Raw genomic sequence first — 13,600 nt, forward strand, 5'->3', positions numbered from 1 at the left:
AGGACTATATTTTGAAGAAGAAGAAAAAAGAACGAATTCCTATGCCCTACAAATAACCCAGAGATGCCTTTTAAATAAAAGCACACATTCTACTCCTGTAAAAACACCAGGCAGGCCCCACAAATATCCCAGAGATGCATTTTAAATAAAAGGACACATTCTACTCATGTAAAAACACGCTGATTCCCAGACTGTCTGCGGGCTGGATTTAGAAGGCGATTGGGCCGGATCCGGCCCCCGGGCCTTAGTTTGCCTACCCATGCTCTTAAAGGTACAGAAGCAACACAAGAGTTTGGGGAGGTGCCTCCTCTGTCAGAATATGGCAGTTCCATTCTTCTTGCCTCCTCTTTTTTTAAAAAAAAAGGATATAGGGGTGGGGAAGTGTTTTGTATAATAGAAAAGTCTTGGGCCTCTGCATCTGCCAAGTTTTCTCAAACAGTTACACAACTAAGAACTGGGGAAGAACAGAGAGAAGCAGGGAGACAGAGTCCATTTCCATCTGGGAACTAACATTTTATCTCTGTTGAACATGGAGGCTGACATTCAGTTTGCTGGTATGCACACCTGCTGTCCGTCAGTTGTGAAAGTGGACTCAGGATACCTCCTGCAAGGGCCAAATTAAATGTGATGCTGAAACACCAGTCTTTGTATTTATTATGCAAGTCTTTACAAAAAACGCAAATAGCATCAGCTGGGAGACGTGATATTTATTGGGATTGTGGCAGGCATGGGGGGGGGGATTGACCCATTCCTCCTGTACTATCACCCTCAGGAAAATCCCATCCATTTTGCACAAGAGGGGTATCTCCCATTGGCACCAATGTGGTATATTCCTCAAAAGAAATGCCAGCTCCAGTAAAAAGGGGGGTGCCTCAAAACAACACCCTTGCATTAGTGCTGTCAAATTCCCAGTTCTGAATGTTTTCTTCCACTCTGTAAGGTAAAGGTAAAGGGACCCCTGACCATTAGGTCCAGTTGTGACCAACTCTGGGGTTGCGGCGCCCATCTAGCTTTATTGGCTGAGGGAGCCGGCGTACAGCTTCCGGGTCATGTGGCCAGCATGACTAAGCCACTTCTGGTGAACCAGAGCAGCGCACGGAAATGCCATTTACCTTCCCACCAGAGCGGTACCTATTTATCTACTTGCACTTTGAAGTGCTTTCGAACTGCTAGGTTGGCAGGAGCAGGGACCGAGCAACGGGAGCTCACCCGGTTGCGGGGATTCGAACCACCGACCTTCTGATCGGCAAGTCCTAGGCTCTGTGGTTTAACCCACAGCGCCACACAATGTGACTCGTCTAAGCATGTATGCACACGCAAGGAAAATGCATGGGTGTGCCGTAGTGCTTTGTGCGTAAATTATAATCACATACCACTGGGCAGTTCTGTGTTTTCCCCTTTAAAGGTCCTGGCATAGTTCATGGAAGTTTTGCGAAATCTCTGCCCAGAAGGATCCTCTCGTAAGGGCTCATAGCCAAAAAATGAAGGGAAGCTCTTGCACAATCGAACATTTAACTTTAGCCTTTGGACTGGGTCTTGAACTTCTGTTCTGAAATTCCTGTGTGATTTGAACTGTGGATTCAGGCATGCTGATGTGTCAGACAATTTGAAATTGAACAAAGCTGGCATTCAAAAGCACACCAAAGCTCTTGGAAACTAGAGTGGGAAACGAAGATGTCAAAAGGGCATAGATACATGTTTAGGGTTCCCAGATCTCTAACTGGAGACTGGAGATGCATCCTTCCTAACAACAGCTACATATGAAGAGGCTTCTAGGTGGTGTCACGTATCTCTAGGGTTAGTATTTTTTATTTCCTGTATTTTAATGCCAGAGAAATCTCCACATGGTTTACAAAAATATAACATTTTAAAAATATTCCAAACAATAAAACTTGAAAAAAACAACCTATGATGCTGTGAATTTCAAAGCATGAACACGGGTGCAGCAAAGAATAGGGTGTTGCCAGAATGCCTTGGGCTAATGTACCAAAGCATTGTCTCAGTAAAAGTCAACAGGAGAACCTCAACGAGAGTCTTGGCTCAATTCCAGGTGGGCAGGACACTGGCTGACTTCCCCCTTCTCTCCTGATGGAAGGGCCTGGCTGGGAGAAGCTACACCAGGACCCTTTAAAGGCTCAGAGGAATGGCAGGGCCTTGGAGGAGAAAGGGCACATGGCTCCACAGGAAACCTGCTGCTCTTCCTCTTCCACAGCCCCCTCCATGGGCTCACTCTCATCAGCATGGAGCCCCATGGAAGGTTGCCAAGGTAAATGGCTTGGTTTTATCTCTGCTGATTGACTGGCAGCTGCTCCCCCTGGGATTCAGGGAGTTTCCAGTCCTACCTGCAGTTGCCATTGGGGATCGAACCCACGGCCTTCTGCATGCACAGAAGTCTGCTGTTTCAACATCACATTTAATTTGGCCCTTGCAGGAGTTATCTTGTTAATAATTCCAAATGTTCCCCAGATGACGTCCACAACTGGACAGAGATTTCATTCCAGGAATAGTCAGGGATATGTTTTGGGGTGGGGTGGGAGATTGGATCAATGAGAATGGAAAGGCACAAATGTCATTTGTGTGTATTGCAGACTTGGAGGAAGGATGGAGGGGGACTTCACTGGGAAAGATGTTTACGGGAAGCATTTTGCTCCAAAAGATTATTTAAAAATGTACTATTCCTTCAGCAAGGAAGACGGCTCTCAAGAAGATGCTCTCCTAAATTTTTATCTGCAAAAATTCCACAAAACTTTCACCGTGGGTGAGTACCCCATAGACTGCTTTCTGGCACTGGTGGGCTGGCTGAGCTTTGTCAATTTGTCATTCATGATGGAGAGAATGCTTCCAAATTAATATTCTTTGTTTTACAAGCGTGTCCACCTTTTGCAAAATTTGCAGAGGTCATCCCTTTCCCACAAGAATCATGGTGGGAGGCAGAAGTGGGATCAACCACCCTTTAGCCCTGGAGCATTTGTTGTTGGGGCCAAGGACAGTGAGCCAGTGGGTCACTTCTCAGACCAATTTGTTATTTCACTGGGCAAGTGGCCAAGAGGGCTCATTGCCCCTTTGCTAGGTCCCCAAGCTGCTATTCAGCCGGGTCAAGAATTTTGTTTTGATCCAAACAATCACTTCCTTGATCAAATTTTCCACAGCCAGCTGGAATAGTTCAGTTCATAGAATGGCTGCATGTCCAGCTTTGCAAAGGACAGCCCTCACATGAAGGAGTGCCAGAGGAACGATCCTCTCTCTGGACATCCTCTGTCCCGTTCAGTTTTTCCTTAAAGATGCAAATCCCTAAGAAAAGAGAGCAGGAGGATTGCCTTGAAATTGCCCTCCAGTGCTGAGCTTCTAGACAGCAGACTGAGCTAGTCATCCGGCCACAGCAGTCCCACTGCGATGAAATGGACTATGATTCTGTTCAAATAAAAGTACAATGATTTCAAAAAAGAAGGGATGAGGAAGAAAAGCATGTAGCATTTTTAAAAAACAAACCAGCTTAATCTAAGCATGCATAAAAATCCATGTGTTGGTAAAGATGCATTCTATTTGGGGAAATTGCTTGGAAAACATGCATGAAATGGATGCACCTTGCTCAACCTTCTGCATGAGAAGCTGCCCTAACAAATCCCAATTGTTCTTTTGCATCTGATCACTGTTGGCCATTGCTGGGCAACGTGTAACCTCCATGGTTGTGCACGCCTCTCAGCCAGCATGGCCAATAGGCAGGGGCGATGGAAATTGCCAGCCAGTAACATCTGGAAGGCAAAGGTTTCTCCTTCCAGGGAAAACTGTATTGGCCACTGACCCTAAAAGGTGTGACATTAGATGTTTTGCATGAATAAGTGTATGGCAAGCAAGTTCATATCAGAGCAGTCATTCCAGCTTGCAGTAGGATATTCCGTAGCACTGGAAAAACTACAATTGTCTTCCTGCCCACAGCATAACTGTTGGGTGGGAGGAGTACCCTTTGGGAGTATACATTGCCTCATTTGAGCCTGTAAGCTCCCTGTTGCATTCTATAATGCCCCATGCACAGTGGTGGTTAAATATATTAATTAATATTGTTAATGAGGAGGAAGAGGATATTTTAGTGCATACAGTTGGACATATAGGCATACCAAGCTTGTGTTATTATCTAGGAACTTTGCATCATAGAAGAGCATGCATCTTATGATTCAGACCCCATGAGCAAATAAGTCTCCTGACACTTCAATTTGTCACCCTGTGCAAACGATGCCATCATCATCCCAGCGAGGGCAGACAAAATGTGGGCAAGATGAGGAATCGTGCGGGTGTGTGGGTGTGGGTGTAACAGTAACCTCATTATCGTTTTCAAATGCAGATGGCGTTAAAGGAGACACTCTGATTGATATTGGAAGCGGACCCACTATCTACCAATTTCTTTCTTCCTGCGGGTCCTTCCGAGAGATCATTGCCACAGATTACACTGACCAGAACAGGGAGGAGATTAAGAGGTGGTTGAAGAAGGACCCAGATGCTTTTGATTGGAGCCAGGCTCTGAAATATGTGTGTGAGCTGGAGGGAGACAGGTACTGGGCTTTTACCTTCCATTCATTAATAAACTCATGGAACCCTACAGTTTGAAAGTACTTCAATCTAGTGCAACCTCTTGCCAATGCTGGGAACTCTCTTTTGCAGCATCCTTGATAGATTTGGACATTGCAGCTATAGTTTCTCCACAAGTTTATACTAAGTAACAACATTTATAGAGGGGCACAACATTCTGGTTTCTGATCAGAGTGACCATTCAGGGACGTACACTTGGGAATACTCAGTGGCGTAGCGTGGGGGGTGCAGGGGGGGCCGGCCGCACCGGGCGCAACATCTGGGGGTTAGGGTTAGGGGGCACAAATCCACGGGTTAGGGGTCGCAAATCCACGGGTTAGGGGTCGCAAATCCACGGGTTAGGGGGCACAAATTACTTGCCTTGTCCCGGGTGCTGACAACCTAGGCTACGCCACTGGGAATACTACAGAAAGGGAGGTATTTGTGTATTGCTTTAAATAGCTTGTCCTAACAAACACATAATCTCCATGCATCTGATAAAGTGGACTTACTTTCTTACATCTCTTAGGCTGCAACAATAACCAGAGGTAAGCGCTGCTAAATTCAATAGGATTTATTTCAGAGTAGGCCTGATTAGGATTGTGTTAAAGGTGCTGCAAGAATCTTCTGCCGCTGTTTTTAGAACGCATATTCCTTATAACAGAAATATGGCCACAACCTAGGATGGGACCAGAATGTGGTAGCTAGCCTGTACGCACCCATCCTCATTTCACCTCCAAACAAGGCTGGCAGGTTTCATACTGCTGCAAAAGCCTGCCAATTTGACCAGTGCAAAAAAATTAAGGCACGTGCCGTCCACCAGCAGCAGCAAATCACTTTTCACACCCCTTCTAGTTTCATAATCCACTTTCAGCAACTGGGAAAGCGGTAGCTGAATATTTTAATAAAGAAGTTGCTTTATTTCACATGCTCCTGCAGGGGGACGAGGTTGATGGCTTGCCAGAAAAGGAGATTTGCATGCTCACTGTTTCCTGCTCTTTCCCACCTTTGCTCTTCCCCAGGGAGAAATGGGTAGAAAAGGGAGAGAAGGTACGAAGCACCATCCGGCGAGTGCTGAAATGTGACGTGACCCAAGTCAACCCTTTGGCTCCGCTGGTGGTGGCCCAAGCTAGCTGTGTGACTTCCGCATTTTGCCTGGAGGCTGCGTGCAAAGACCTCATTGCCTACCGTGCCGCCTTGAGGAACATTGGCTCCCTTGTAAAGCCCGGGGGGCACCTTGTGCTCCTGGTAGCTCTCGGAGGAAGCTTCTACATGGCTGGCGAGCAAATGTTCTTCAGCCTTTACCTTGAGAAGGAAACTGTAGACAGTGCAGTGACAGAGGCAGGCTTTGATATCTTATGGTCTGAAGAGGCCAAAAATAGCTATTCACCAACATATAGTGATTGTAAGAATGTCTATTTCCTTGTTGCCCAGAAACGTATCAAGGTGTAGGTGCTTGTGGGGAAATGACAGGAGGCCAAAGGAAAGCAATAATCTTATAATGTCCAGACATAGCCACACATGCAGATCAGTGTGAGGGCAGCTATATATCTGTATCTATATCTATATCTATATCTATATCTATATCTATATCTATATCTATATCTATATCTATATCATCTCTATCTCTATCTCTATCTCTATCTCTATCTCTATCTCTATCTCTATCTCTATCTCTATCTCTATCTCTATCTCTATCGCTATCGCTATCTCTATCTCTATCTCTATCTCTATCTCTATCTCTATCTCTATCTCTATCTCTATACACACATGTATCAAACCCTCCAATATTTTTCAGTGAAAATAAGGATTTTCTAAGGAAAAGCGTTACAGTGGTACCTTGGTTTTCGAACACCTTGGAAGCCGAATGTTTTGGTTTTCGAATGTCAAAAATCTGGAAGTAAATTTTTTTTAATGCACCTCAGAAGTCAAACAGCTTCCATTGAGTTTTTTCTCTCTTCATTTTTCTCTATTGAATTTGCAGACCTACCTTTGCACCTCGGTTTTCAAATGTTCAGAAGTCAAATGGTCTTCCGGAATGGATTACATTCGAAAACCAAGGTACCGCTGTACTTTCAAAGATCAAATCAGAAACTAGTGCGGCTTCTGTAAATCCAGGACTGTCCCTGGAAAATAGGGATATGGAGTCTCTCTCTCTCTCTCTCTCTCTCTCTCTCTCACACACACACACACACACAAATAACCTTGGGAATTCTGCTACCTGATCACCACATAGGCCTGCCTCTCATGACACAGTCATACAAACTACAGCTTAAGAACTTAAGAAGAGCCCTGCAGGATCAGGCCAATGGCCCATCTAGTCCGGCTTCCTGTTCTCACTGTGGCCCCCCTGATCCCTGGGGGAAACCCTCAAGCAGCAGCTGAGTATCCTACGCTGGTTGGGAGTGGATCTTCTTCATTATGTTCACAGCTTTGCAAATTCTAATGTGAAATTCTTGGTAGTAGGCATAGGTTTTATATCCTGCAGCAATGTGCATAATAATGAGCTACTGCATTACCTGCAGAATTATAATCTGGAATATACATGGCATTGGTTCATTCCGGCATGTAACGCTATAATCACTTCTTTCCTTTTGGCTAATGTATACAGTATGTTTTATGTAATTCTGAACATTGTCAATCATATGCAATGTGACCAAATATATGTATAAAAAATCTGAAACCAGACAAGAGAGCATTTTCTTTTCTTTTTAAGAATATTTTTTTATTAACTGACCAATCACATCAAATCAAACCAAATTACATAAATTCCAAATTACGCAGCCAAATTTTAAATTTTTGTTGGGGGTACCCATATTTCAAGTTCCGAAGGGATCCAATCAACTTCTTGCTTCTTACTGCTGTTTTAATGTCCACAAATCTAACCTTATGATGTTCACAGTACTATCCAGTCCTTTCTTATTATTTTTCCACATCTCTTGTTGTTATTTTCATATATTTTTCCTTTCTCTTTGTGACCTCTGATAGGTTAGAACAGTTGGTTAGAACAGTTTGTAATCCTGCGTGGATATTATTTTTTTTATCCAGTAGCCATATCCAGACGTTTTCCATATAACATCACGTCCATACATCAAAACAGTCTTAGCGTCATTAATCTTCACCAATATGCCTCCTTTCTCAAAACCTCTGAGGAGATTCACTAGGAATGCAGTCTGAAAAACAAGTCCGTTCTTCCTCCTGGCTAGAAATCCTTTGGCAAGATGGCGACTCCGAATTAATTGCTGCGCCATTCCCAAAAGCTCTTATTGCTTCTCGGTCTCCATAAAGCATACTTTTGGTTAAAGTTTCTCTCCACACAGACCTTAATCATCCTGCTTGGGTCAGTTCAACCGACGGTTCTAATGAGGAGAGGTTCTTGTAAATCACATAGAAGGAAAGTAAACAAGTCCCCCCCCCCCATTCAGCCCCATTGTCAACATACCCCGCCTTTGGTGTATATTCATCGTAAAATATTCCTTTTTCTCCAGCCCGTCATCTTCCTTTGCAGAGGTCACTTAAATTAGCAGACTTCACTCCCCTTCTTCACTTGAAATATGTGCATTTGCTTCTTTTGTAATTAATTATTCCAAATTGCTGCAACTAGTGCACGATCAGAGACAGCGTCCAGGAGAGCCGAGATCCACATGGGAGCATTCTGCCTAGGGCCCTCACCCCCTTCTTTCGAATTAGGGGGTGATTTATGGGCACAGCAGGCAAGGGCAGTGTTCCCCATTTCCTTGGGGCAACAAGGGAGGCTGCCTACTCCCATAACAGCCTCTTAATTACCCCGTGTGGGTCGGAGAGATGGTATTGTCGGCCATCTTCCAATGCGCCCCCTAGTGGCCCCCCGACAAGAGAGCATTTTCAGATGATGGCAATGTTTACCATTTACGCAAGCTGTATTTTTTAAAACAAAAAATAATTTTGAGACCATGAGAATTCAGTTGTCAAGCATTGCTGACAACAAGGACATGATTAGTCAGATGATGAGGGCAAGGATGAACCCACCTTCCCCCCTCAGCTCCCAGGGCAGTTACAACAATTAAAACACAATATTAAAAACAACTTACAGAAATGAGGTGGGTCATAAAAAATATCTCAGGTGTTAGAAGCCAGAGTTTTTAGGGAAAATAGAGAGGCATAAGCCACAAAGCCACTATGTTCCTAGTACTCCAGGAGGGAAATATGACCAAAATTGCTCAAATCTGCTTTTCACACCATTGGCATATTAGAACACCATCCCTGAAATCAATAGAGGTGAATGAGAATAATGCCAGATGAAAGGATTCTGCTTAAACCTCGTCTATTCTATTTGTGTTACATGCAACAGGTAACAGCTGAAAATTGCCTGTTGAGTAAACTGCAACAAAACCTTTGCAGGGAGTCACTGCTGATGTGTATAAAAACCACCAGGTCTAGTTTATGATAGCTTCTGCCATTGCAGAGAAGCTTTGCCTTATTTTGACATTGCTAGAAATATTATTTCCAGGCCACTCCTGACATCACCTTATTTGACCCAAACAGACACACACACACACACACACAGAGAGAGAGAGAGAGAGAGAGAGAGAGAGAGAGAGCGCCAGCGAGAGAGAGCTAAGAGTTCAATCTGGGACAATATAAAACTGCCTTCCATTCAATATCAATTAACACCTCATTTATTCCAGTGGTTTCTGCAAGAAGAAGAAGAAGAATTCTCCAATGCACATTTAGAGGGGGAGAAATTGTCTAGCAAGTTCTCATCTAAATTGTAGAAAGGTTGACTGACCACATAGCCAATCATGAATATGGTTGCTTTGGAGAATTTCCTCTTCGCTTCAAACAAGGAGTATCTGATTTTAATACTAGGTTTTTACACTGTTGTAACCTGCATTGGGACTTTGTGGTGAAGGATAGGCAGGACAACTAATCATTATTATTTATTCATCATCATTATTATTAGTAGGCTGTCTCTCCCATTCACAAGCACAGAGGTGAATTTCAGGACTCCTTCACTTGTCTCACTGCTCCCTCCTGGGAAAACTCACTGTTTACCTCTCAGTTGGTTTTTCTGCAGATTGATGTTTGTTCCCATTCAGCAGTAAACAGCGGGTTTCCCCAGGGAAAGCAGCGGGGCAAATGAAAAAGCAGGAAAGCACAGGGCAAGTGGCAAACCTCTTGGACCTGAGCTTTCTGGGCACGAGACAAGCAGATGTGTGGCTGAGCCTGTAATGTTGCACAAACACTGTGGCAATAGAGGAATTCAGTGCAATAGCTGCGCTTATGGGAATTTGTTGCGAAAGAGATTGCACATTTATTCTGTAACGAAGTTACCAGCAACCTGCTTTTTTTTTGCATTCTCTTCTGCAACAATATTCTGTTGCATGCTCAGGCTCTGCACTCTCTCTGCCCCCCACCTCTTTGATGGAAAGGACACAGCACGGCTTGAGTGGGGTCAAGTTTATTGACAACAAATGTAAGAGGTTTGGCACAGGCAATTGGGCAACCATTTACTTCTGGCCCGCCTGCTGGAAGTGACACCAAGGCTCAACCCAGCAGCGGGGGTTCCTATGACTTACAACAAATAAGGGGGACCCCTGCGGGTGTCACTGCCTGTGCCGGATTTACATATAAGCTAAACAATCTATAGCTTAGGGCCCCACTCTCTTGGGGGCCCCAAAAAAATTTAAAGGAGAAGAAACTGGATGTACATTTCCAAAATACAAGATAAAAAACAAATAAAATAAAACCTACATACAGCAACAGTGTTGTGTGTTGTGTAGGCTCCTATTAGGTCCATAAATTGCCATATTTATAGCATATTTTCAACACAAAAAACAGCAACAATTCGTTGTTGACAAAGGACAGTTGGACATAGAAAGGGCCACATTACCTTCAGTAGCTTAAAAAGGTAAGGGGACCCCTGACCATTAGGTCCAGTCGTGACTGACTCTGGGGTTGTGGCGCCCATCTAGCTTTATTGGCCGAGGCAGCCGGCGTACAGCTTCCGGGTCATGTGGCCAGCATGACTAAGCCACTTCTGGCGAACCAGAGCAGCGCACGGAAACGCCGTTTACCTTCCCACCAGAGCAGTACTTATTTATCTGCTTGCACTTTGACGTGCTTTCGAACTGCTAGTTTGGCATGAGCAGGGACCGAGCAATGGGAGCTCACCCCGTCGCGGGGATTCGAACCGCCGACCTTCTGATAGGCATGTCCTAGGCTCTGTGGTTTAACCCACAGCGCCACCCACGTCCAGTAGTTTAGGGCCTCATCAAATCTAAATCCAGCCCTGGACACTGCTTTGAGCATTGCTGAGGTCCAAGCTCCTGCCTGGGCGTACAGACACAGAAGCAACTCCTCCTGGACCCCTTTAACAAGATACCCTAGATTTTGGGAGGTGCAGGCAGAGATTACAATCTTCTCACTCCCCAACCAAGACGAAGGCTTACCCAATGCATAAACCACCGAATTGGTGATGTTTCCTATTTAGAATTACTTTATTATTTCAAAAAGTGAAAATCCAAACATGAGAGTTGTTGGGCTTTTGGGGGGTGGGGCAAAGTTGTTGTTGAGCTCTTTTTTTTTTTGCTTTTTTAGTTGAACTTTCTAAAAAAAGTTTTTGAGCTATTTTTTAATAAAATTTGCCAAAAACTACACTTCCGACATGGGTTGCCATACGTCCAGATTTTCCTGGACATTTCTGCGATTTCCGCCCGTACGCTGTTTCCGACTGCCATATTCTGCCTACATCTGGGAAATTCTGTATGTATGGCAACCCTAAAATAGAGGACAATTCCCCCTTCAAAGGAGGTTACATGACCACTCCAGCAGAAGTGCATCTTCTTACCACCTCCTGCCCCACCTCCAGGGACAGCGGGCAGCGGAAACAAAAAAAACTGTGACAGAGCCAGTCCCTCAGACAAAGGCAGAACCCCTTTAGGACCAGCGGACTATGCAGGCTTTCTGTTGGCTCCACACCATTGCTGGAGCAATGATTTGTGCATTTAATTTGCCACTCTTTTAAATCAAGTTGTTTATGGAAGGATGACTGTACTTTCAAGCCACATCCTATGCATGGATTTAGAGTTATAACCTAGCCTGAAAAGCTTGGAATCAGGAAGAAGAAACAGTGGATTCAAATGCGATTGGACCTGGTCTCTTGTTATTATGAGGCAGGTCCATGCAGAGCTTGTCTGAGGCCCAGGTGGGAGTCCTGTTCTTGGCACGACAGCCGAAGTCCAGCAGGCCCCTAGTGGGACCCCCTAGCCAGCTGAGCCCTCCGAAGCCTGGGGCAACTGCATACCCTCCAAGTGTCCCGATTTTCCAGGGACAGTCCCAGAATTACGAAAGCCATCCCAGTTTCTGATTTGATTCTGGAATGTCCCCATTTCTTCTACCAGCGCTGCCGCCACTGAGCTCAGAGAAGAGGAGAAGCCAGCCCTTGTCCCAAGCAATGACAATGGGGTTGGTGGCTGCTGTGAACGAGCAGGCAGAGGGCAGGACCACCCTGAGCAGAAAGAAAGGGGAAGCGGAGCACATGGAGCCTTGATTTTTTTTTAATGCATTGTGCATCTGCGTCTAATCTTGCCCCTTTCTAAAATGTGTCTTTCCTTTTTTTCTAAATCTATCAAAGAATAAAATTCAGTGAGCCCAATAGAAGACATTGCATTCAACATTGGGAATAAGCAATAAATCACTAACCAGTAAGAGAATGTTGCAATGATGACCCTAGGCCCTAAAATCTCTGTTCTCCTTGGTTTGTGATAATGGAACAAATAAAGGATTTGGCTTCAATCAATCCTGAGATTGGCTAACTCAGCGCAGAAAGCAAATTGCCCCACTCTAAGATTTGATTTACATTCTCCACTGTGTAATGTCTCTTAAGCATCAGCAGGACCTCATGAGGACTTTGGACTTGTGTTTCTTTTCATTTGATTCTGTATGGATTTGCACTCTGCTCATCGCCCAACACAATCATTGTTATCTCTACATTGGCTCCACCATTTGGCCTCGGTCTGTAGGGAAAAATACTCGTTTCGTTTCTTAATCAGATGGCATCGGGACCACAAAAAGATGTCATTTGGCTCACCTTCAAGATGCTGCAGAATTATCTGTTGATTTTTTTTATTTATTTTTTTGCTAGGGCAATACACCAGCTTGAATTCTAATGGCTTGCTCCTTTGGGAGCAAAGGCAGGATACAAATTAAACAAACATAGGGATTAAATAATTATTTTAGGACATCTACCAGAGCTTTCCTCTCAGTTCCCAGTGACTTTTGGTTTTACCACATGAAAGGTGGATTGATGGACTTTTCATTCAAAACCTGGACCCAGAGATCACAGCGAGTTGTCTGTACCGTTGGGCAAGGAGACAGTTTCAGTGTGTTGTCTATGGAATATTGACCATTAGTTCTGGCTCTACATGGGTGCTGCTAGATTTAAGAAACAGGGTCAGCTGTTAAACACATTTCAGAAAAAGGGGGAGTAGGGAATCAGGTATACGTGGTTAGTCCATTGTATATGGATATAAAACGTATCCCCTTTGCAAATGGGGTAAGGGGCATCATGTGGATGACATTTCTGCTATCACTGGCATAAGGGCAGATCACAATCCTTGTATATTTTAAAGTACTGTACAGTTGGAAACTTTTCTTTATTTTCTTGTAAACTGTTTTGAGTTCTGGGTTTTTTTAAAAAAATCAAGTGGTGTAGAAATTTTATGAAATAAGTAAATAAGATTTGCAAAATTTCATGAAATAAGTAAATGAGATTTGCAAAATTTCATGAAATAAGTAAATGAGATTTGCGTTCTTTGACCTTAAGATGGGCTATTAAACCCCAGGTAATTCCACGTAATGTTAGACTACAGTTCCCATTACCTCCTGGTGCTTGGCTGCGCTGGCAGGGGCTTATGGGAGAAACTAAGGACACTTGGAAAGCCACAGGTTAGCTGCTCCTAGACAAAATATTGCAGCGCTACTGTTTTCTTTTCCTGTCCTTTGGTGTGTCATCTGGATGAAGTAGGACACCAAAATAATTTTTGGAGCTTAGGAG

At 44.2% G+C, this 13,600-nt stretch overlaps 1 protein-coding gene across 1 annotated transcript; it reads left to right on the plus strand.

The window, feature by feature from the left end:
• The first annotated feature begins 2,494 nt into the window (after positions 1–2,494).
• On the plus strand, positions 2,495–6,119 carry LOC310832790 (nicotinamide N-methyltransferase-like). The gene is made up of 3 exons (XM_083714921.1): positions 2,495–2,758; positions 4,340–4,547; positions 5,586–6,119. Exons 1-3 carry the CDS (start codon positions 2,602–2,604, stop codon positions 6,013–6,015), a joined length of 795 nt encoding a protein of 264 aa, XP_083571047.1. The 5' UTR covers positions 2,495–2,601; the 3' UTR covers positions 6,016–6,119.
• The last annotated feature ends 7,481 nt before the right edge of the window (positions 6,120–13,600 follow it).

The sequence above is a fragment of the Podarcis gaigeae genome (assembly GCF_964106915.1).
Source record: "Podarcis gaigeae genome assembly, chromosome: 15".
Taxonomy (NCBI): domain Eukaryota; kingdom Metazoa; phylum Chordata; class Lepidosauria; order Squamata; family Lacertidae; genus Podarcis; species Podarcis gaigeae.